This window comes from Talpa occidentalis, unplaced genomic scaffold (genome assembly GCF_014898055.3).
Source record: "Talpa occidentalis isolate TD23 unplaced genomic scaffold, MPIMG_talOcc4v2.1 talOcc4.6, whole genome shotgun sequence".
Lineage (NCBI taxonomy): Eukaryota > Metazoa > Chordata > Mammalia > Eulipotyphla > Talpidae > Talpa > Talpa occidentalis.
This window is the reverse complement of record NW_023604972.1, coordinates 85,646,007-85,671,155: the sequence shown is the minus strand read 5'-3', so window position 1 is coordinate 85,671,155 and position 25,149 is coordinate 85,646,007. Positions and strand designations below refer to the sequence as shown.

At 41.3% G+C, this 25,149-nt stretch overlaps 1 protein-coding gene across 1 annotated transcript; it reads left to right on the top strand.

Moving 5' to 3' along the window:
* Positions 1 to 790: 790 nt before the first annotated feature.
* CD180 (CD180 molecule) lies at positions 791 to 21,594 on the top strand. Its single transcript, XM_037529673.1, has 3 exons — positions 791 to 981; positions 9,762 to 9,928; positions 19,832 to 21,594. The coding sequence occupies exons 1-3, from the start codon at positions 892 to 894 to the stop codon at positions 21,558 to 21,560; spliced, it is 1,986 nt and encodes a 661-aa protein (XP_037385570.1). The 5' UTR covers positions 791 to 891; the 3' UTR covers positions 21,561 to 21,594.
* Positions 21,595 to 25,149: the final 3,555 nt, after the last annotated feature.

The window sequence follows — 25,149 nt, the reverse complement described above, 5'->3', positions numbered from 1 at the left end:
CCCCCATAGCTAAAGGGTTGAGAACAGTCAATGTCTGAGTAGCTGAATTCAGCCTATTAAGAAAAGCTTGAGCTTTGTCTTTCTTTAATCAATGCCTCATCTTGCACCATAATGAGTAATTGCTGTCCTTCCTCCAAATTGTTTCTAAGAAAAATGAGGGTTGGCGTCCCTAACTCTGCTCTTTTAGCCAGATTGTTCTGCATATAGCAGCATCGCTTGCTTCCAGGGCAGGCTAGAAGGAACCAGAAGGGGATTCCACCCCAGCTGCTTTAGCAGGCCTGGACCACCAGATCAAGGGATGATTTATGGCCCTCCTATATCTTGCATTGGTGCCTGGAGCAGCTGAGTTTCCCTTCTAGGGGTGCCACTGTAGGGTTTGGTACTCCTTTCTGCCCTCTACAGAGTTCTTTGCCCTTCCAACATGCCTCAGCACCTCTCCTGGTCACTCACGACAACTAACCACATGGCCTTCTCTGTGAGGATGGCTTTCTGCTTCCACAGCCTCTCTTGTGAAAAGGGCCTGGAAGCTGTTTTGTTGGCTGAGCACTTAACACTGGCCTAAAGTCAATGAGAACTGTCACACTGAACGTTTGTGTGACCAAGTCCAACAGGGCTGCAAACTGATTCATTTTTGCCAGGAAACACACTAGACCATTCTGGGGCTGGGTCCTCTGCTATTTTTGGCAGGGATGGGTGGTATGCAAAAATGGACTTCCCCTTTTTGAAGTGCAGAGGCAACAAAAGCTGAGCAATTCTAACAGCATTTCTTGTTCTGAGGTTACCCCTCTGAGCACCTCTGGCTGCAGAATTGCCAAGACCACCACAGCTCAATTTGAGGACAGCTCCAGGCATCAGACGGGCACACCAGCCTGGGGTGGCAGCTGTCTTGTGATGGCTTCCCATGTCAGTTGCTTCCTTTTGGCACTGCTGTTTTTTGCCAGCTGTAGCATCATCACATCTTTGAATCAGATGTGCACTGAGGTAAGTCCAAACTGTTTGTCTTTATCCAGATTAAACTGCCCAGAAATTTTGAGATTCAGCATGTTAGTCCCATCTGAGCCTAAGCATCTAAATACTCACTTTCCTTGAGAGAACAAAAGGGTGTGTAGAAATTAACTTTGTTTTTGTTATTATTATTGCAAAAAAGGAACAAAAGAGCTCAGTCAGGGAATAATCGTATAGATTCATACAGGAAAAGGTGAGAATTTTTCTCCTTGTCTAACAAATTCCTCCCCCTCCAATCCTCATTCGGACATAAGAAATCCACTGTCTCAGTGCAAAGAATAGACCCCAAACCTGCTTCCTAGTATGGGTGTCCCATACCCCAGTTCATGGCCACTCCCTCAAACAGTCCTTTCATTTCTTGGATTAGTTGGAAAATCCTATGCCAGGTTTTAGAGACTAGAAAGATCCCTCTCAATGATTCTGGCTTTCCTCTCAAGTTGGACAGTCCTCCATCTGTTTTACTATCTCATAGGAGTATTATCTGAGAATATAGCCAAATTTCCCTGTTTTCTTTGGACTTTAACAATCTATCTCAGCCTATGGGAAGTTCTTGGAGGGAGTAATGAGAAAGGAGAAGGGCCTCAGTGTCTTGTGATCTCCTACCATGCTTCAACCTTCCCCCACTGAAGTGTGCAGCACCACACTGCCTGCCAGATGAGGGCTGAGCTGAGGAGAACCATCAGTCTTGGTGGCCGGACAGCCTGCTTTCCTGTATTAGAAGAAGAAGGAACAGGAGTAGCAAATGAAGAGATGTAGCTCTTGGGGGCCACAGTGAAGAGCAGGGCAAAGACTTGTCTTGTCTGACAAGGGCAAGAATCACAGCTGGAACTAGAAAAATGCCTAGGAGCAGAAAGGAGCAGAATCTTGCTAGTCTGGTATAAGATGGAATCAAGATGCACAGAGGAGGCCTGGCAGAGGTTAAGGTTGGGCAGGTGCAGTTGTCTCAGGCTGCCATAGCAAAGTACCAGAGGCTTGGGGCTTCAACCACAGAAAATCATTTTCTCACACTTCTGGTGATTCCAAGTCCAAGTTCAAGGTGCCAGCAGAGTTTCTTCTGAGATCTCTCTCATCAACTTACTGTACCTCTCCCCTCTCTCTGTCTCATATTGTTTATCCTGACTGTGTTAATGTCCAAATTTATACTTCTTGCAAAGACACTAGTCATGTTGGATTAGAACCCCCTCTAATGAATTCAGTTTAATTTAATTACCTCTCTGAAGATCCAGTCTTCAAAGAAACTTGTAATAGGGCAATGGAGTTAATATTATGAATTTGAGGGGGGACACAATTCAGCTCACAACAGAGAGGGGTGAATGAATAACAGGTTTTTATCTGCCCCCAGAAGATTATCCAATTTAACCATAGTAGTTGGAAGGTCACTTCACACAGCCATGTACGTGGTATGATAAGAGGATAGGAGTGGGGCACCTCCTTGGTGACCAGGTAGATATGCCATCCATCTCTTGGAAACAGCCTCAGATGGGATAATATTTCCATTTAAATTCCAGTTCATTCGGAAGAAGGCTTTATTCAACACCCTGCCTCTTCACTCTCCCAAATCAACTTCTAAACCCCCACATCAGTGCAAAGCCCTTGGCTCTTCTGAAGCCCACAATGGCCATGATACTTTGGGAAGCCCATGAGAATACTGGACCACTCTAACTTCCTACTGAGGACACCAGGTCCCAGCGATGCTGGTTCCATATTGCAAACATCATCTGTTTTGGCAAAAAGTAAAGGCGAGAGGCGGGGAGAGTGCCCTAGCCTTTTGCTGCCTGTTTCAGGGCCTCCCATGCTACTCAGGTCACAGGAGCACTCCTGAGTTTTCCAGCATACTCAGGCCTGGCTCTATGCTGTAACGAGAGCTTTCCTTTTTGGATAAGTCAGGTGAGATGAAAATTTTTATCACAGTACCTCCCCGAAGCCCTTCCCCTGGAAGGACTCTGATTTTAAAAGGTCTTGGGACCTACTAAGTTAACATTGGTTCTAGATTTCCCATTACCTCTTCTTTCATGTATTTCTAGACACCGAGTTTGTAAGGCTGTTTACTGAGTCTTGATTTATCTGTGAATACTGGGGAGCAATCCAGTGAATACAGCTTGTTCCTGGAAGTAAGGAACTTTTAGGCAGCAAATGAGTGGGATAAAAGTGGGAGTGGCAGGAGGAAGATTTTGGTTAGGGTTTAGCACCTCTTCAAATGCAAAGCATCACAGTTCACCTCCCCTCCCCTTGCTCTCCTTTCCTCTTTTGTTCTTTCCCTGGAGTTTAAGCACAATCAACTACATACCATATATATGTTCATGCAACCACAATTCGCTTCTAATCCCGATCCTGAAAACAAGGTTTCATTCCATTCTGAGCTCAGAAACCTTTTATTGAAGCGAAACACGAATATAGAAAAGTCCACCCATCCTAAGTGTCCTGTTCACTTAAGTCAAAACAATGAGTCTCACCATTTCCATGCCCATGTGACCAGCACACAGATCAAGGAAGCCAGCATTCTCAGCACCTGCACTCCTGTCTCTTCCCAGTCACTCACCCCCAAAAGAATGAGTGCTCTAACTCTCTTCCCGTAGATTGATTTTGCCTACTTTTAAATTATATATATATATGGGACCTCTTTTCATGTCTGGCTTCTTCCATTCAACATTCAACATGCAAGATTTACTGATGGTATTGTATGCAGCTCTCATTCGTTCGTGCACTGCTGAATGGTATTCTGTCATATCAGTGACCGCCCTTCATTTATCCATTCTGTGCTTGTGAACATTTGCATTGTTTCCAAATTTAATGCTATTATGCATGCTGTTACTTTGGACATGCTTATCTATGTCTTTAGTAAACAAAGGAACATATTTTTATCAGGGGTATTCCAGGTAGTGGATGTATTTGGTCACAGGGTATACATGTGTTTAACTTTAGTTGATATTGCCAAATATCCTTCCGAAATGTTACTACAAATTTTACTCATCAGCAATGTGTGTGAGTTCTGATTGCTCCTCAACCTCACTACCATTTGCTAGTGTCCTTAAAATGTTATTATCTTTGAATGAACAGAAGTCCTATTTCAGAAATCTTTTACTACCCCAAGGTCATCACAATATAATCCTGTATTATCTTCTAGGAATATTATTCTGTATTTTATCAATTTCTAGGATTCATGTTTAGATATACAGTTCATCTGGAATTGATTTTTGCATATGGTATAATGTAGCAGTCAAATTTTTATTAAGACTTTTTGTTTGAAAAAAAATTCCAAATATAGATATAAGTTGTAGAAGTATTACAGTAAATAACCATAAACATTCCACATGGAATCTTCCATTTTGAAATGCTGTATGTTCTCTCTCTCTCTGTCTCTCTCTCTTAACAAATTTGGAACCATGACCAAATCTTTGGAGGTTGTCAAGGCACAGCTGGAATTCAGTAATCTGTGATTTGAAATGGAAACATTTTGGATTCACTATCAAATAATTGCTTGGGATTATAGTCATATTTCCACCTTTCAAATGGGCTTATCTTGACTAAAAACCATTGAAAGAAAGAGTCCTAGGAAGGAGAACACCAAGTTCATGGATACAGGGCTTCCTGGTACCTCTAGACAATGGCATGATATAATAACGACCCATTTAAATGATACCTCTTCTTGTTCAGTGCTTGACATACATTATTTCATTCATTCTCAGAGCTGGCCTGCAAAGAAGGTTATTATCCTCAACCTACAATTGAGGAAAAGGAGGTTCAGAGACCACAATTTGGTGCTTGAGAGCTGGGAGGTAAACCCAAACAGTATGGCTCAAGACCAACAGAAACCAAATCACATATAATTGGAATGGCCTTTGCTTGGAGGAGTCAGATGGACAACAAAGTTTTAGGGCTGTGCCCTTTGGGAGTGGTTTATTTTTCTTCCAGAGAGTAATTGTCACTCTGGGCTTTGGCTTAGTCAAACAGCTAGCTATGGACAGAGCAGTGATGAACAAGAGAGGGTTGGGGTTCAGCATCTCAGACTCTGAAGGGTACATAGGAAGGGTGCTGCTGCATACGCAGGTCCAGATGAAACATCTGAAAAAATGGGGATCAGCACATGAGTGAAGCCCAAAGGTCCTAAATAAGAAAGGAGAAAAATACAGTGGGATAGCAGGGAGTTGGAGATACAGCAGAAATGAAGCAAAATAAGATCCTGATAGAAAATATGCAAATGAATACCTGGAGGAAGAGGAATGCAAACACATATGTAGACATGGGAGTTCTGTCTATAAAAGCCACAGCTCTGAGGCAGAGTTGGAGCAAAGTGTTTGGCACAGGTCTCAGGAAGCAGTGAGCACTGAGCAAACATCCTTGAGCTGGGGTAGAGGTGGCCCTGAGGCAGTTGACCTGAATACCATGTGCCTGGCACAGGCCTGCTGGATGCATGGCTTCACATCAAGAAGGGTCCTGTCTGTTATGGGACGGGTCAAAGCAGAAAAGAGAGAAAGTGACTTTAAAAATAAACCTCATAGTGAGTGAGGTCTAGAAAGCTAAGGCTGGATGTCTAGGAAGTGGTCACATGGAGTGCAAAGGAACTCTCAAGTGTGCAGAAGTGGAGACAGATGTCTGCCTGGAAAGGCCACTGAGCACGTGGCTCTGGGAGCAGGCCCAGCCCGGGGCAAACTTGCAGTGGCCAGGCTGTGGGGACCCAGCATTCCTTTCTAGCATCCTGTCCTCTCCTCCTCCTATGCATTCTCACTCTGCGGTCCTGAAGCTGAGCTATGCTTTCAGAAATCCCTCTCAAGAAGTTTTGATATGAAACCTGGCCAGAAGAAAGACACTACCTCATGTTAAAATATTTCTACCAAAAAATGTATAACTGAAATCAAATCCTGAGGATACATACAAACCCCAAATGAGGGACATGCTGCTAAATGTGAGCCTGCATTTTTTCAAACAAACAAAAGTAAAAATCAATGCCATGTTAGACAATGAAAGGCTGAGGAATTATCTCGGATTATAGGAGACTAAATAGACATGAAGTTCAATGCAATGAGTCACCTGCATAAAAGACAAAAATTACTAAAAAGCAACACTGGGACAATTGGCAAATTTTGAATATAGATTATATATTGAATAATAATGTTGTGTCAATATTAAATATCCCAAATTTTATGATGACATTGTGCTTCTTAAGAAATGAAGGAGTAAAGAGTCATGATATCAGCAATTTACTCTCAACAAAGAGAATATGATTGATTGTGTGTGTGTATACTTTCTGCTTAGAAAAATACAATAGATTAAAAGGAAGTTAATGTTGATTAGATGATTCCAGAGCATGTGGTGTTTTGGAGTCACCATATGTAATGGTCATTTTGATTATATGGGAGTATGATTACAAAAGCCAATGGGAAGAGCCCAGGACATCTCTAAAATGTCTTTAGTTTTATTAATTCTCCTCTTTGCTACAATTCTCATCATTTGCTTCTTTCTCCTAGGAACTGAGGGCAGAGAGTTCATTGCAGTTTCTACCCTACTGGAGATTAGTTAGTGTTATGGTGATGGTGGTCCTCCCAATACTCCTTGGTAGTGTTAGCCTGGTGCTCAGTTTTCCCTGGGTTGAAAAAGAGCTATTTCATTTCCCTGCCTTATTTCATTTCCCTCAGGCCACTGGCTTAGCTGAGCTCCTCCTTGATTCTCAGCTTTCTGAATCACATTACTGCAGTACAATGCTTAGTAAAGCACACACGAGGATAATGCAGATGTCACGTGTACTTATATATTCAGGAGAAGGAGGCCATGATCAGTGTTAAGCCTTTTTCTTTTGGGTCAGAATAGAGCAAGACAGGGCCTCCCCTGGTGGTGCAGGTTGTGAGCACAGCATTGTGAGGCTGTCCATAGCCTCTGCAGCGCCAGTTCGATCCCGGCTGGCCAGCGAGGGGTCCCACATGGCGGGGCAGACCTCTTCTGTCGCACCCGCTTCTCCCCTCATCAGTGTGTTTCATCAGTCTGCCTGTTCTGTTCCCCGCTCTGGCTCTGGTGAATCCTCTCACCCTCCCGCGCATCTGGCCTGTACCCCTGTTCTTGTATAAATAAATAAATAAATCTTTAAAAAATAAAAAAAGACTAGAGCAAGACAAAGGCCCCCTTTCTCCAAGTGCACGTGACATCAGTTATGCCAAAGTAGGCCAGAAAAGAAAGTCTCCTCACAGCTAATCCAAAACTTGTCAGCTAAGGAGCAGCAGCTACAAATCCATCTCTCTGGGTCTTCCATGTTCACTGGCACCAAAGAGAAGTCTAGCAACATATGAGTTTCCCACAGTCAGCTAAATCTAAGTTTTAAAAGTAAAGTGTGCATTTCTGTTTCATTACACAGATTTGTGACAGTGCCTGGCACATATCAGGTCTACAAAATGAAGAATGAATTACAAGAAAATATAATTATGGCATTTTCATCAGTGACATTCTTAATATTGTTAAAATATGGGGAAAAAAACCTGGCAATTTCCTGTAAATAAGCATGCTCACTGCAGTTATAAAAAGTGGCCCACTAAGCAGAAGTTGGAGGAAAGGGAAATGCAGTTAAAATGGTGATTCTAAAACCTCACACTCCAGAATGAAGGCAGATGTGTGCAACCTTCGTTTCTAACAAACAGACCTGCCTGCCACTCAGTGTGAGGAAAGCTCCTGATCTAGAATTTGAAGGGGCTTGTCTTGCCCAGACTAGAGTAGTATCAGAGGGTGTCTGATGAGACTACTACGTGGCCCGGGAGAAGGCAGGGCCTGAAAGGTTGTCTGAGATGAGATGATCTGAGAGCTGGCCCCCAACTATTCCTTGAAGATCATTTTCCTTTCCTGGAAGCCTCCCCATGCAAAATAGCAAACACACCCCACTAACCTTCATCATAAGACAATATTTAGATAAATTATGACCCAAAATGCCATACATTTCTAACCAACTCCTTCGCATTTTTATCTAGGTAGTCTAAGATACAAAACTTGAGTTAGGGCATTTAGCAAGCAGTGACTGGCAGAATTCTAAATACTTGTCTTTCCTGGGTCTATAGTAAGGAGGTCCTCTGGCCCCACCTGCAGGTCTGTGCCTAATGCTAGCGTCAGCTATTAGTATCCAGCAGATATTCAAAATTGATTCGGTCGTCAATACTCCAAGTCCACATAACATAAGGTCTGTTCCACACTACTAGGTTTTTAAAAAATATATATTAGGAAAATTTCTAAACAGAGACAAAAATAACTAGTTCCATGGAACCTCCATTATCAATCACTCAGCATTCTACAACCATCAACATCTTGCCTCTATTACTGTATTTTAAAGCAAAACGCAAACATCAAGTCATAATTACCCTAAATACTTCTTATGCATCTCGGGCCTCCCCGGTGGCGCAGCGGTTGAGCGCTGGGTTGCGAAGCTGCCCGCAGCCTCTGCAACACCGGTTCGATCCCCGGCTGCTCCCGGGCCACTGGAGGAGGGTCCCACATGGCGCGCAGACCTCTCCTGCCGCCCGCTGCTCCCCTCAGCAGTGTACTTCGGTCCTTCTGCCTGCTCTGCTCCCCACTCTGGCTCTGGTGAATTCTCTCGCCCTCCCGCGCTTCTGACTGTACCCAGTGCATGTATAAACAAAACGAACAAACAAATAAATAAATAAATAAAACATGCCTCTATAAAAAAAAAAATACTTCTTATGCATCTCAAAAAAATTTCTCCTACCTTTGACAAAATTCTCAATTCCTTAATATCCTGTCCTCAAAGTTCCCTGACCATCTATAAAATATCTTCTCTCAAATGCTTGATTTCAATCAGAACTTAAACAAGGGCTACTCTTTATTGGTTGGTTATGTCTTTTCCATCCCTTTTTCTCTTTTAACAAGAACAGTCTCTGTCCTGGCCACATTTCCCTTTCCACTTCCCCCATCACTCACATGTTGATGAATTAAAGTCAGTTCTGTACAATGCCTTGCCCTCTGCATTTGGCTGATTGTGCTGCTGTTGAATTTATCATATCACATGTAGCCTGAAAGTGAAGTTTTAAGATCTTGATTAGATTCAAGTTTAATTTTTTGTTGCTGGGGAAGGGAGGGGTAGCCAATAATAGCTCATAGGAGGTACTGTGTACTTCACATTACATCACATCACAAAGTCTTATTGATTATCTCAGTTTGCTGATGCTTATCTAGAGTTGATTCATTTTCAAATGGTAACAAAACATTTCCATGCATCCAAATTCAAGATTATAAGACAAAGTAAATTCAGAAATGTCTCTTTCCATCCCTGTTCCTCTATTTGTTTTTTTCACTTCCCTTAAAAACAGTTTTTGTTTTTTCCCCATTTTTTGAGTTTGTTTACAAATATTAGAAAATATATACCTTTCTTATACAAAAATTAGCATATTATATGCTATATATGTTATATATACACCATGCACCTTGTTTTTTAACCTTGCGATATACCTAGTTATCACTCCACCTCAGGGTATGGAGAGCTTACTCATTCCATTTTCAGACACAGAAGTTCCCATTCCAAGAATGTATGCTTTGTCATCTTGTCATATATTGATGGATAATCTGCTAATTGCCAATCTTTTGTTATCACCAAGAGAAAATACTAAAATGAATACTTTAGTGTAAGTTATTTTGGGGTTTTGCAAGTATGTATTTGGTACAGACTCCTAGAAGTGAGATTGCTGTTCAAAGGATAAAACATATAATTTTGCTTAATAGTCACCCAAATTGCAAAGTCTGACATTAATTTACATTGTTTTTCTCATCAGAAAGAAGCCAACATGACATATAACTGTGAAAATCTAGGTCTCAGAGAAATTCCTGACAATCTACCAAACACAACAGAATTTTTGGAATTTGGTTTTAATTTCTTGCCTACAATTCAAAATGCAACTTTCATCAGACTCATAGATCTTGTCTTTTTGGATTTAACCAGGTACGTGTCTGAGTTCCTTATGTGCTTCATGTTTTACTTAAGTAAACAATCTAGTGAGTTTGAATTGTTTCCATGACCTTCTTTTGGGGCACAGGAACAATCTGCTTATCCTATCTGTTTACCCTTTCCCCTGAAATATCTGTACACAGATGAAATGTAATTTAATTAAACACCAATCAATGGAGAGGAAAATGGGTTGTTACCCCAATCAATGGAGAGGAAAGTGGATTGTTCTCCAAATAGATTGCGTCAACAGTGCTGTTCAAGAAGTTCTAAGGAATATTGATAGCAAAACTGGGAACTAGACTGGCACTAAATCAGATGTCATATTCTATTACATTTGGGCATAGCTTTTATTGGTTAATGACATTTTGAGAGAATTTTGCAGGAGGAACACACACACACAAGCTATTAATTTTTTCCCCTACAAACTAGAAAAAGCTTTCCATTCTCTGGTTTTAGAGGAGGAATCAGGAATTTAAAAACTTAACCAGTGTGCTTGAAACAGTGGGCAAAACTATCACAAGAAAATAAAGGAAGAAAACAAAAGGGAATCACAGTGTGTGGGGGGGGGTAGATAAAAAGGATGATATCTGCATCCCTCACAGTAGCTCCATCTCCTCCCAGTTTAGGCATCTGTAAAATGGGAGCACAGTTACCCCCTACACTAATTTATAACCACCTTGTGAGGTAGGCATGGCAAATACACCACCCAAACCGCATCTGATGAGGAAGCAGAGGTCCCTGAAGATTTTGTTAGTTTGCTTACAGTCACAGGGAAAGGAGAACTGGACTCAGCTTTCCTGATTCACAATCCAGTGTCCCTCCAATGACCTCAGGCCACGCTCCAGCCAAGACAACATGTGCTATGATTAGAAACCTTACCTGAGAGAAAACCTTGCCCTTTCAAAGAGAGACAGAAATCCTTCTGCTACCTAGCTATTATGTCCCAAAGAAATTTACTTTCCGCTCCTTTCCTGTGTCTTTCACAGGTGGAATGAGTCTGACCACATTCATTTTTAAATAGTGCTTGGGACAGGCTAGTTCTTCTAGTTGGACCACTCTGTTTCTTTGGCCCCTAATTTCACCAAGTGATAAAAATATGACCTCAAACCTTCTAAAATCCTCCCCTCCTCAACTCCTTATATGTTATCTGGTCATGAATTAGACACTGCTTTTATTCCTTTATGCAGTATTGCTTCTTTAGCTTTACCAACAGGGTTTCTGTTCTCTGCTCATTTTTCCATCTTGCTTTTCATCTTCCTTTCTGGAATAACTTTTCTTTTTTCCAAAGTATGCTTGAGAAATTTGTTTGATGAGTGAGAATCTGTTAACAGTAAACTCTCTCAGTTTTTGTTTTTCTGAGAGTCTTTACTTAATGCTCATTCTTGAAACACAGTATTTTCTGACATAAGATTCTAGATTAAGAGTTACTTTTTCTTAGCACTTTCATGCTTTCACTCTAGTCTTCATTGTTGCTGTTAGGCAATGTCCTGTCTAATTGTTCACATCTAAGTAATCCACCCCCTTTTTGTGTGTTTTTATTTATTTTTTTTTCAAGTATACTCGTTTATTGAGAATTAGCTAACAAGATATGATACATGTGAAAGTCATAAAATTTCTATTCTGGCAAGACAGACATCATCTTAGAGACTCATTCTTATGAGTAAATTATTCTTATATTTTTTTTAGCTTTTTTTAATTAATAATAAATTTTATTTTTATATTCCCCATACAATTTCAACCCCCCCATTCTGACCCCAGTACCTCCCCTCCTGCCCCCCACCCCCAAAAAAGTGTCTCTGGTTCATAGTTTTTTGTTGATTTTGATTTTCACTTTCTTATATTCATTTTCCTGGTCCCTTATTTAAGTTTTCTAGATTCCTGCTATGAGTGAGACCATCCGGTATTTTTCTTTTTCTTTCTGGCTTATTTCGCTGAGCATGATCCCTTCCAGCGCCATCCATGTTGCTGCAAATTGCATGTGTTTATCTTTTTGAATGCTGAGTAATATTCCATGGTGTATATGTACCACATCTTCTTGATCCAGTCATCTACTTTTGGGCATCTGGGCTGTTTCCAAAGCTTAGCTATTGTAAATAGTGCTGCTATAAACATAGGGGTGCAGGTGCTCTTTGGAATTGATGTTTCTGTGTCCTTTGGGTAAATACCTAGGAGTGGAATTGCTGCATCATATGGAAGCTCTATGTTTAGTAGGTCCAGAAATCTCCACACAGCTCTCCATAGTGGCTGGACCAGTTTGCACTCCCACCAACAGTGCAGGAGAGTTCCTTTTTCTCCACACCCTCGCCTTATTGCTAGTTTTTTTAATATGTGCCATTCTCACTGGTGTAAGATGGTATCTCATGGTAGTTTTGATTTGCATTTCCCTGATTACAAGTGATGTTGAACATTTTTTCATATGCCTGTTGGCCATTTGCATTTCCTCTTCAGAGAAATTTCTTTTTAGCTCTTCTGCCCATTTTTTGACTGGATTATTTTCTTTGTTGTTGTTGAGTCTCATCAGCTCTTTGCAGATTTTTGTGATCAGTCCTTTATCATTAGTTGTTGTGTGCAAAAATGTTTTCCCAGTTGGTGGGGTTTCTCTTTGTTTTTGTTATTGTCTCTTTTGCTGTGCAGAAGCTCTTTAATTTGATGTAGTCCCAGCTGTTTATCTTTGCCTTCACTATCACTGCTTTGGGTGATGTGTCTGAAAAGATGTCTTTGATGTGCAAATCACGTAGTATTTCGCCTATATTTCCTTCTATGTATTTTATGGTTTCAGGTCTTATGTCTAGTTCTTTAATCCATTTTTGAGTTGATTTTTGTGTATGGTGTGAGGTAGTGGTCAAGCTTCATTCTTTTGCATGTAGCGACCCAGTTTTCCCAGCACCATTTATTGAACAAACTTTCTTTGCTCCAATGCATAGTCTTTGCTCCTTTGTCAAAGATTAATTGATCATAAATCTGTGGGTTTATTTCTGGATTTTCTATTTGATTCCATTGGTCTGTGTGTCTGTTCTTGTTCCAATATCATGCAGTTTTGATGATTATGACTTTGTAGTAGAGTTTGAAGTCTGGAAGTGTGATGCCTCCATTTCCTTCTTTTTGTTTCAGGAGAGCTTTGGCTATTTGGGTTTTTTTGTGATTTCATATGAATTTCATCAATAATTGTTCTATTTCTTTGAAGAATGATATTGAAATTTTGATTGGAATAGCATTGAATCTGTATATTACTTTTGGTAGAATGGCCATTTTAATAATGTTTATTCTTCCAATCCATGAGCAGGGGATGTCTTTCCATTTCTTTGTGTCTTCTTCTATTTCTTTTAACAGTGTTTTATAGTTTTCTTTGTATAGGTACTTTACCTCTTTTGTTAGATTTATGCCCAAATATTTGATTTTTTTTTGTTTTGATAATAAAAGGGATGTTTTTTTTATTTCTTCTTCTTCTTCAGATTTATTGTTTGTGTATAGGAAGGCTACTGACTTTTGCGTGTTGATTTTGTATCCTGCCACTTTACTGAACTGATTGATGAGTTGAATTAGTTTTTCTGTGGAGTTTTTGGGGTTCTCTATGTATATTATCATATCATCTGCAAATAGTGATAGTTTGACTTCTTCTTTTCCTATTTGGATTCCTTGGATGTCTTTCTCTTGTCTTATTGCTCTGGCTAGGACTTCCAGTACTATACTGAAAAGCAGTGGTGAGAGTGGACATCCTTGTCTTGTTCCAGATCTTAATGGAATTGCTTTCAGCTTTTCACCATTGAGAATGATACTGGCTGTTGGCTTGTCATAGATGGCCTTTATGATGTTGAGGTATGTTCCTTGTATCCCAAGAATTTCAAGGGCTTTTATCATGAATGGGTGTTGCACTTTGTCGAAAGCTTTCTCAGCATCTACTGATATTATCATATGGTTTTTATATTTCTTTTTGTTGATGTGTTGGATAACATTGATTGATTTTCGGATGTTAAACCATCCTTGTGTCCCTGGAATGAATCCTACTTGGTTGTGGTGAATTATCTTATGGATACATTGTTGGATTCTGATAGCTAAAATTTTATTGAGGATTTTTGCATCAGTGTTCATTAGGGAGATTGGCCTGTAGTTTTCCTTTTTTGTGTTGTCCTTGTTCGGTTTTGGTATTAGTGTAATGTTGGCTTCATAGAATGTGTTTGGTATTGTCTCTTCCTTCTCAATTTTTTGGAAGAGTTTGTGAAGGACAGGCACTAATTCATCTCTGAATGTTTGGTAGAATTCATTTGCAAATCCATCAGGTCCTGGGCTTTTGTTTTTGGGGAGGTTTTTGATTACCATTTCAATTTCGCTGCTCATAATTGGTCTGTTTAGGTGTTCTATTTCTTTTTTATCTAGCTTTGGGTGATTGTAGAGTTGTAGGAATTTGTCCATCTCCTCTAGATTGTTGAACTTGTTTCCATATAACTCTTCGTAGTAGTTACTGATTATTCTTTTGATTTCTGCTGTGTCTGTTGTGATTTCTCCTCTTTCATTTATGATCCTGTTTATTTGTGTTTTTTCCCTTTTTTCCTTTGTGAGCCTGGCTAGGGGATTGTCTATTTTATTGATTTTTTCGAAGAACCAGCTCTTGGTTTCATTAATCTTTTGGATTGTTTTTTTAGTTTCAATTTCATTTATTTCTGCTTTGGTTTTTATTATTTCTTTTCTTCTACAGGTTTTGGGGTTTTTTTGTTGTTCTTTTTCTAGATCTTTGAGCTTCGAGATTAGGTTGTTTCTTTGAGTTCTTTCTTGTTTCTTGATGTGAGCTTCTATTGCTATTTATTTTCCTCTTATTACTGCTTTTGCTGCGTCCCATACATTTAGGATATTGGTGTCCTCCTTGTCATTCAATTCAAAGAATTTTTTAATTTCCTCTTGGATCCCCTCATTAGTCCAGTGGTCTTCCAGTAGTGTGGTTTTTAGTCTCCATGAGGTAGGAAAGTTCCTTGCCTTCTTTTTATGGTTTATTTCTAGCTTGATGCCTTCATGGTCAGAAAAGATGCTTGGTATGATTTCAATCTTGGTGTATCTGTTGATGTTTGTCTTGTGCCCCAGTATGTGATCAATCCTGGAGAATGATCCGTGTGCGCTTGAGAAAAATGTGTACTCCGTTTTTTGGGGGTTTAGTGTTCTATAGATGTCTGTTAAGCCCAAATGCTCTAGGTCCTTATTTAGAGAGGACAACAGTTGTCTGATATATTTTGGTGCTCCTTCGTTAGGTGAGTATATGTTAATGAGTGTTATTTCTTCTTGAAGTATTGTCCCCTTGATCATAATGTAGTGACCATTGGGGTCTTTTTTTATTTTTTTGAGTTTGAAATCTGTTTTATCTGATATAAGTATAGCTGTTCCTGCTTTCTTTTTTGGTCCATTTGCTTGTAGGATTGTTTTCCATCCTTTAACTTTGAGTCTATTTTTATCTTTTGTAGCTAAATGTGTTTCCTGGAGACAGCAAAAGGTTGGGTTTTGTTTCTTAATCCAGGCTGCAACTCTGTGTCTTTTTATTGAAGAGTTTAGTCCATTTACATTTAGGGTTAATATTGATATGTTAGCATCTGTATTTGCCATTGTGTTTGTCTTTCCTTTGATTTTATTTATTCTTTTAATAACTTTTTTTTCTTGCCTTCTTTCGTTGTTATTCGTCCCTCTGAGGTTCTGGCTTTAGGACTCCTTATAGTATTTTTTGGAGTGGGGGTTTAGTCGTAATGAAATTCCGGAGTTTCTGTTTGTCTGGGAAGGTCCTTACTCTTTCTAGAAAGAGGAAGGAGAGCTTTGTGGGATAGAGTATTCTTGGTTGACATCTGTTTTCTTGGAGTCTGTTGACTATGTCCCTCCACTCTCTTCTTGCCCGTAGTGTTTCTTCAGAGAAGTCTGATGTCAGCCTGATTGGTTTTCCTTTGAATGTTATCTGTTTCTTCCCTCTTGTCAGATTCATTATTTTTTCCTTGTCCTGGATTCTTGGGAGCTTCACTATTATGTGTCTTGCTGTATTTTTCCTTTCGTCGTGGACGTTTGGTGTTCTTCTTGCTTCTTGTATATCAATTTTCAGTTCCTTCTTCATATTTGGGAAGTTCTCTTCAATTATCTCCTGGAATATTTTCTCTGTTCCTACATCTCTCTCCTCTCCTTCTGGTATTCCTATAACTCTTATATTTCCTTTCCTCATGGAGTCAGATAGTTCCCGAAGTCTTTCTTCATTCTTTTTCCTTGGTACTTCTCTTTCCTTTTCTGTTTTTGTTCTTTTTATTTCTGTGTCTTCAAGAGTACTTATTCGTTCTTCCATTTCATCTATTCTGCTTTCATTGCTTTTCCCAGAGTTCTTTAGTTCCTCCATTAATTCTTTGATCCCCTGCGTTTCTTTCACTTCCCTCTTTAAGGACTCAATTTCTTTCTTCTGAGCATTGTTTTCCCTCTTTAGGGACTCAATTTCCTTCATGAGTTCTGTCATTTTTTTAATCATGGCAAATTTAAATTCTCTTTCTGGAAGGCTCAGAAGTTCTTCCAAGTTACTGTCGTTACAATCTGGGAGGTGGTTTTCTTTTTGTGGTGTGCTTTTTTCCTGAGGGGTTGTTAGGTTGCGTGTGGTTCTTCTACTCCCTACTGTCTGTTTTCTAATTTGTCGTATGCATTGGGATACTGTGTTGCTGGGACTGGCTGGCATCTTGGGTGAGCTTCTCTGCTCCCCTCTGGCTTCTCCAGGAGCCATCTGTCGGTTTCAAGCAGTCTTTACTGAAGAAGTGTCCCTGTTCTAAAATGCCGATGTGGGGACACACTCCTCTGTGTGCTTGGTCTGCCCCGGCGGTGGGTTCCCGTTCCCCTCTGTGTTTGGACTGCAGGCCAGACGGGGCCTGGCGTGGGCGAGCTTCCCCGCTCACCTTTGGCTCCTGAGGGAGCCTTCTGCAGGCAGTCTTTACTGAAGAAATGTCCCTGTTCTAAAATAGCGATGCGGGACGCACTCCCTGCGCGTCCGGTCTCAGGCATACTCTTCTGCGCGCCTGGTCTTCCCTGGCCGTGGTTGCCTGCTCCCCCTGTGGGCTCAGACTGCTGGTCTGAAGGGGCCTGGGGTGGGATAACTTCCCAGCTGGCCACGGGCTCCGCCTTCTGCCTGTCAAGTGGTCTTTTCTGAAGAAAGGTGTTAGTGACTTTTTTTCTGGTCACTAGGTGGCGCCAGAGATCTCACCTAGAGCCCTTCGGGAGCTGTGTTTTTCACCCCGTGTGGCAGGGAACAGAGTGGGAATGGTAAGGAAAACCTCAACGGCTTTGGGGTGCTGTGTCTGCCTTGTGCCCCACTGTCATGGAGAGCCCACGCCCCGAATTTCGTGCCCCGGGTCTCAGTTCCAAAGCCCTCAGGTCCAGGACGCGGGCTGTAGCCCAGTTCAGTGGCCGCAGCAATGGTGCCTTTTGCACCCCGCTCCCGTGTCTGGGCGCCTGGTTTCTGATTACTCAGTGAGGGACTTTCACTTCAGTGAGGGACCCCGCGCATCTCCCCGCAAGCCTAGGTCTCAGGCGCGGGGACCTGGGCAGCCGCGATCCCGATCTGCGTTTGCTTTTCTAGCCCGCCGCTTTTCCGCGCAAGCTTACCGGCCGGCCTGGGCTGTGTGCGGGTCTCCCGCGGTCTCTGCTGTTCTCTAATGGCGCCTGGAGCTCACCGCTGCGCGAATCCTGCAGGGTTCTCCACAGCTCCCGTTCACGGGGTGTGGTGGCTGCAATAGTTCCTTTCCACTCCCAGTCCCGCTTGCTGCGTAGTTTGTTCTTGTGGGTCGTTTTAGTTTGTTGTTTTCCTCCTCTCTGCCGGTTGGAGAGTGCCGCCTCTGTGGGCGGGGGAGGGGAGCAGGGTTCTGCGCTTCCCTCCCTTCTAGTGCTCTTTTATGGCACTTTCTTCTTCGGGTAGTTTGCTGGAGTCGTCTGTTTATCTTCCGTGTCCCAGTTCTCACTGGGACCTGCCGCTTTTCCTCCCTATTAACTTTTTTTAATGGGAGATCTTACTCGCAGCGTCTCCTCGCCGCCATGTTGCTCTTTGTGTGTTTTTAATAGCTTCTATTTGGCTTCGGCATTCTGTAATATCACACTGCCACATTGTGTAGATTGTTGGGATCTCTGAAATTTTCAACTCTAAGATCCTCTAATAACTATCTGAACTTGTCTTGCCCTTTTACTCCTTTACTCCTTCTGGATCTCTGTTTAGCTTAGACTGCATCTTCTCATCAATCCTTCAAGCATTTTCGTATCTTTGTTGTTTTTTAGACTGTATTCTAGGTAATTTTCTCCTCTCTACTTCTAGTCTATTAATATTTTTTTCAGCTGAGTCTGAAAAAACTTAAACTTTCTTCTATCATTTGTTACTTTTCCTATTTCAAAAAGTTTTACTGATTTTCATTTTTTAAATATATTTCTATTTTAATATATTTATACATAGTATCCTTTTGGTTCTTAATATTTCCTTTAAACATATCAAACATGTCTGATGAAAACATATTTATGGTATATTCTGATAATACATGCTACATATATGATATATTAGTTGTATCATATATTTTTTACATATTATATGAGAGATATCTGATAATTCTTGTATCTGCTTTCTTTTTCAATCTGATCCTCTAGGACATTTTGTTGTTGTTGTTGCTAACTGGCTAATGTGTTTCCCTGGGTACATACTGAAATATGTATAGGGTATCTAGAATTTGCTTTAATTCAGGAGATAGATGTACATGTAGATAAAGCAAAGAAGCATTTATAGGAAAATCTTGAGGATTATTGTGTCTGTGAGATATGACAGTTCATTGTACTATTCTCTTTACTTTTATGCAAATTCAGATGTTTATCTTTCAAAAACATAATTAAGTCTATTTTTATTTGTTCCTACCTGTTACCTAAAGTTACTACTATCTTGGAACCAATTTAAATTTTCCACTTGAATTTTTTGGAAAGTTGGCAAGACAGCATAAATGTAGGCCACAGTCCTCATGAGTGGCAGCTGATGGTTAGGGAATCTCAGTGGATTTTTACTGTGTTTGTTTTTGTTCTCATTGCACCTAGAACCAAGACAAACACATAGCCCCAAGGCCTCCCTCTGTGAGCTAGCTTTCTTTTTTTAAGTCACCCATTGAAAGGATTATTAATATTAATATTAAACAGGATAGGTAGTTCTCTCAAAAATCTATAATCAACTAACCAGTGCCTCCTGCCACTGTTACCTGGGGCTTGTTAAACCCCAGGCTATATGGACTCAAGATCCCTTTTCACAATCCATTTGTAAGAAATTATTCTATTGATCTCCAGGGAAGAGGTATGTATGTGTTTAGGGAAGGGGTTTCAGTCACTATTTTTGGGTGCAATTCAGAATGTGTTTCTCTGAACTTCCAGAGTTCCACATTGCTATGCAGTATTCTCATATATTTCATTTGATTCACAACCATTCTACAAAGTACTCATTATTTCTATAGGTTATAGATGAAAAACCAGGTTATATGTAGATGATTACAGATGAGAGATTATAGACGAACTATCTTTCAACCAGAGATTGATATTCAACTGTGACTTGCCCAGGATGATACAGATTCATGTGCTAATTATCATGTTATTTATTATATATGACCCATTCTATATTACTTAAAATATTATAGTTTGATTTTGTAGTTTCCAAACACAAACCTCTTAGAATTTGACATAAAGGGACAAAGATATCTGGAAAAAATTTTAAGTCAGAGGCTAGTCATTCAGTACAATAGCCCATCTGTGAGTACCAAAGAAAGTATGTTTATCTTTGAATAACATACACTGTTTTTACTGTATACAAAAGATGACACTATTAATATCAATCACTGTGACAGTTTTGTTTCCTAATTAATTATTGCTAAGTACTGTTATACTTTTAAGGTGCCAGATTAATTGGATACATGAAGACACTTTTCAAAGACATCATCAATTGAACACTCTTGTGTTGACTGGAAACCCCCTCATCTTCATGGCAGAAACATCACTTAATGGACCCATGTCACTGAAGCATCTTTTCTTAACCCAAACAGGAATAACTAATCTTGAGTTTATTCCAGTGCACAATCTGGAAAACTTAGAAAGTTTGCACCTAGGAGGCAACCATCTTTCCTCCATTAAGTTCCCTGAAAATTTCCCAACACAGAATCTGAAAGTACTGGATTTTCAGAATAATGCTATACACTACATTTCCAGTGAGGACATGGGGCCTCTGAAGCAGGCCACCAACCTGAGCCTTAACTTCAATGGCAATGATATTAAGGGCATTGAGCCTGGGGCTTTCCATTCCAAAAATTTCCAAAGCCTGAAATTTGGAGGGTCTCTTAACTTGTCTGTTATATTAACTGGTCTGCAGAACTCTACTGCCCAATCTCTCTGGCTAGGGACATTTGAGGACATTATTAATGAAGATATTACTTCAGCCATGTTTGAGGGACTTTGTGACATGTCTGTTGAGAGTATCAACCTGCAGAAGCACCATTTCTCTGACTTCTCACCTGCCACATTTCGGTGCTTCAATCGGCTTCAGGAATTGGATCTGACACAAACTCACTTGAAAAAGTTACCCTCTGGGATTAAGGGTATGAACTCTCTCAAGAAATTAGTTCTCAATGTAAATGATTTTGACGAATTGTGTCAAATCAGTGCTGCCAGTTTCCCTTCCCTTACTGACCTCTACATCAAAGGCAACTCGAAGAAACTTGACCTTGGTGTTAGTTGTTTAGAAAAACTAGAAGATCTGCAGAAACTTGACTTAAGTCACAGTAACATAGAGGCTTCTGATTGCTGCCATCTGCAGCTCAAAAACCTGCTCCACCTGCAGTACCTAAACCTGAGCTATAACGAGCCAGTTGGTCTCCAGAGTAAGGCGTTCAAAGAGTGTCCTCGCCTAGAAGTCCTGGATTTGGCATTTACTCACTTGCATGTTAATGCTCCACAAAGTCCTTTCCAAAACCTTGACCATCTGCACGTTCTGAATCTCTCTCACTGCCTCCTTGATACTAGTAATCAGCACCTGCTAGCAGGCCTGCGGGATCTCCGCCATCTAAACTTCCAGGGCAATCGCTTTCCAGATGGGAGCATCCCAAACACCAATCTACTTCAGACAGTGGGCACCTTGGAGATTCTCATTTTATCCTTCTGTGATCTCCTCTCCATAGACCAGCAAGCATTCCAGAGCCTTCAAAAAATAAGCCATTTAGACTTAAGCCACAACAGCCTGACAGGCATGAGCATCGAGGCGCTCAGCCCCTTGAAGGGGATCTACCTCAATCTGGGTGCCAACAGCTTGAGCATCGTCCCTTCCCATCTCCTCCACATCTTGTCGCAGCAAACCACCATCAATTTAAGTCACAATCCCCTGGATTGCACTTGCTTAAATATTCATTTCATAACATGGTACAAAGAAAACCTGCAAAAACTGGAGGGCTCTGAGGAGACCGTGTGTGCAAACCCCCCATCTTTAAGGGGAACTAAGCTGTCTGATGTAGAACTATCCTGTGCCATTACACCCACGGGCATTTTCTTTCTTGTGATGTTTTTATTCTTGTTCATATTTCTTCTCACTTGCTCAATTAAAATCCTCCTCAGGAAGAGATACCATCACATTTAGAGCTAAAGGTTTGTAGAGATGGAAAATAAATGTGTTTAGCAAAATTGCCCTGAGAAACTGTCATCTGTTAGTGATCAGACTTTCCAGATTGGTTGCTGGAGCTGGGTGGGGATTCACTGTGCCTGTCTGAGTCCAGCAGACCTCCCTGGCAGGTAAAATGATGAGGGCCGACTCTCCCACAGCTCAGGTGTCTTACTTGAGACTGAGCTCTCAAAATGTAGCCACGTGGGAAACTTATAGGCAACAAAGTTTCTATGCTTATTTTAAATGAAAAAATAATGAATTTAAAAGAAGAGACTGGGCAATTAATCTTGCCATGAAATCAACTTCAGTAATATCTTTCATTCTTAGATCTCTTTAAAGCACCTAGGGTGTACCACATTGAGAAGATGTGGGACATATACACAATGGAATATTACTCAGCAATCAAAAAAGATAAACACATGCAGTGTGCAGCAACACGGATGGAGCTAGAAGGGATCATGCTCAGTGAAATAAATCAGAAAGAAAAAGAAAAATACAAGATGGTCTCACTCATAGCAGGAATTTAGAAAACCTAAATAAGGGACCAGGAAAAAGACTAATTAATACAAAGTAAAAATCAAAATCAGCAAGCAACTATAAACCAGAGACACACTACAGGGGGGCGGGATGGGGAGAGGAAGGATTAGGGTCAAAATAAGGGGGGGTGCAATTGTATGGGGAATATAACCAAAATGAAAATGCATACATTGTGCAAAAATGAAAAATGATATAAGAATTATATAAAATAAAATATTAAAAAAATAAAGCTCCTAGGGTGTAAATAATTACAAATAAATAAATAACCAATCAACCTACCCCATTGCACACTCCTCCCTCCCCCCCAAGGCTTAGGACTTTTCTCCTACATTGGCCACCTTCCATCTTTGGGCCTATCTGACTGGTGGTGGCCTCACTCTTACATTTTGGATCCTCACTTACAGTTGGGCTGTGGCCCAAATGCTCTTCTCATTTGGGTGTCTGGTCCTTCGAAGCTTCTTTCCCACAGAAACCATGAGATAATGGTCGATTGGTTCCCAGGCCAGCTCTCAAAAGCCTATTCATGTGGGACAGAAATTGAGATGGCACATTTGCAATGAAAATGAGTAGGATGAATCATCTCTATATGCTTGCTCTCAGGAACACAATAAGCTGATTTAGTGAGTAGTAGTTTCTGTGGCACTAGGTGTGTCAGCAAAGGTTTTAACAGACTGACAGGGGATGGGCCATCGAATGCAGATAAAGAATGTGGACAGGAAATCTGGTTGTGTGATGATTTAGCCTTCACCAGACCCAAAGGGTCAGACTCATGCTGGGCTCACCTGAGGTCTGCTTTGCTGGAAAAGAGAGCACATGCTCTCAAACACAGGTCTGCATTTATAAAACCTCGGTAAGTAGTATAAATAAATTTAGGCTAGGGATGGTAATTATAGTTATGAAACTCTGATTTGATTTCAAAGTAAACATTGATTAGTTTTATTTTTTTATTTTTTTTTAATTTATTTATTTTTGTTTGTTTATACAAGCACTGGGTACAGTCAGAAGCGCGGGAGGGTGAGAGAATTCACCAGAGCCAGAGCGGGGAGCAGAGCAGGCAGAAGGACCGAAGTACACTGCTGAGGGGAGCAGCAGGCGGCAGGAGAGGTCTGCGCACCATGTGGGACCCTCCTCTGGTGGCCGGGGAGCAGCCAGGGATCGAACCGGCGCGGCAGAGGCCGCGGGCAGCTTTGCAACCCAGCGCTCAACCGCTGCACCACCGGGGAAGCCCAACATTGATTAGTTTTAATATTCAATCAGAATGTATTACCTCTTAGACTGAGGGCATAAATGTGGCACATAATAATAAAGTGGAACCTTGGGGACCACTCACCTTTACCTTTGTAAACCCAGGACAAGTAAGACAACAAATAGTGAAGTGAATCCACAAACCTTCACTGCAAATGCCATACTAGTCTCAGGGAATTTTTTGTGTGGTGCCAGATGGGAAGCCAAGTATTCCCAGATGAACTCATGAAGGATGCAAGATGGAGACCAGAATAGGAGACAGGGGCACTCAGCTTGAGCCAAAAATTTAAGGGAGAACCAAAACAGTCAGTCCTCAGGATAATGAAACACATTGTAAACACTTAAAATTCATTCCCAAAAGATTCAGGCTAAATGTAAAAGAAGTCCAGCCACGACAGGATCCATAGCAGTGCTGTACTGAACCATATGAGAGCCTGAGGCAAAAGGAAAAATCTGTGATACCCTCCTGCCTTTGTTGAACAGTTTGATATTTTGTTCATCATGGATATTTTGCATTAGTTTGTATTTTTAAAATATTTATTTTCATTACTGAGTTTTTTGGCACCCCTTAGGTTTAGCATGCAAAATGGGCTCCTTGCTTAATCACCCTGAAGACTGATGAGAAGAGGGGATTTCTAGCTAACCCCCAGGTTTACTGAGGGTCTCTTAGCAGGTACATTATCTCAGTTTTACTCAAAAGTAAAAAAAAAAAATAGTTCTCATCTGCTTCCCCTGTAATTTCTGGAAGCAGAGAGAAGTGTTCAAGATCTTAAACACTCTTGTTCCCCCATCAGCTAGCTCCTGACTCCTGAGTTAAAAGGCATCCTCCCTTCAAAGCCCAGAGGGATGACCCAGACAAATGGGCACTGAAACCCTCTGTACCAGCCTGGGCGTGGCTAGATGGGGGAAGCAGAAAACCACTCTAAAGAAATGAGACCTTACACAATCAATGGCTTTGATTAACATGAATGCCAGCAACACACCCGAGCAGGGAGCTGTCCTGGTGGAACACCCCAGAGAAGCATGGAAGGGCAATGTTAAAGGAGAAAGCAAGTGCCTGGAGATCTTAGGACACTGGGACACAGGCACACCCTCAGCGTTGATTCCTACCAGGGCTGAGAAGGGTGGGGCATCATTCTGTAGAGGCCGAGCCTGGCCACTAAAGGGTTGGTAATGGCTGTGAGCCTAGCAGTGACTAAAGCCTCTTACTCATTTTGGGGTCAGATGGGACCTATGGCAGGAGTAGGCATGGTGGTCTTGGCCATGCTCTCTACGTGGGCAGAGCAGAATCCTCTCCAGGCAGCTTCCCAACTGTAGCCGCAGGAAACCCCTCCCCTTTTTTAGGGACCTGAAGCTCACTTTGGCTTGGAAGGGTCAGGCCAACCCTCCTGAGTTAGAAAAAGCCCTTCATCCCAACACCTTCCACCTCGATGCCCCTGCCCCTCCTGCCAAGGACCATTCACCTTTGTGACGACTGCCTGCTGCCTGGCCGGAATGCAACAGGACTCAAAGCTATCTCTTTGTTAATTTTGCTCATTTGTTCATAGCAAATTAGATGATTGCTCTGGAAACTGAGAAATCTTCCTAACGGGGACTGTAAAGATGTCCATGTGTGCTCACTGGTCCCTCCCTCCCTCTGCCTTTTCCTTTCCTGGCTGCTTCTTCCCTTTCTTCTCTCCTCCCCTTCTACTCCCACTCTGTGCTTTCCTCCTTCGTTACCTCTTTTTTCCCTTCCTTCTTTTAAATAACACACAGCGTGCACCCACTGCCAGGCACTGAGCCA

Excerpts from the sequence above, each read along its gene's own strand:
- CD180 (XM_037529673.1), top strand. The coding sequence starts at position 892 with ATGGCTTCCCATGTCAGTTGCTTCCTTTTGGCACTGCTGTTTTTTGCC. Across the intron at positions 982-9,761 it reads TGAATCAGATGTGCACTGAG|AAAGAAGCCAACATGACATA; the intron begins GTAAGTCCAAAC and ends TTTTCTCATCAG. Across the intron at positions 9,929-19,831 it reads GTCTTTTTGGATTTAACCAG|GTGCCAGATTAATTGGATAC; the intron begins GTACGTGTCTGA and ends TATACTTTTAAG.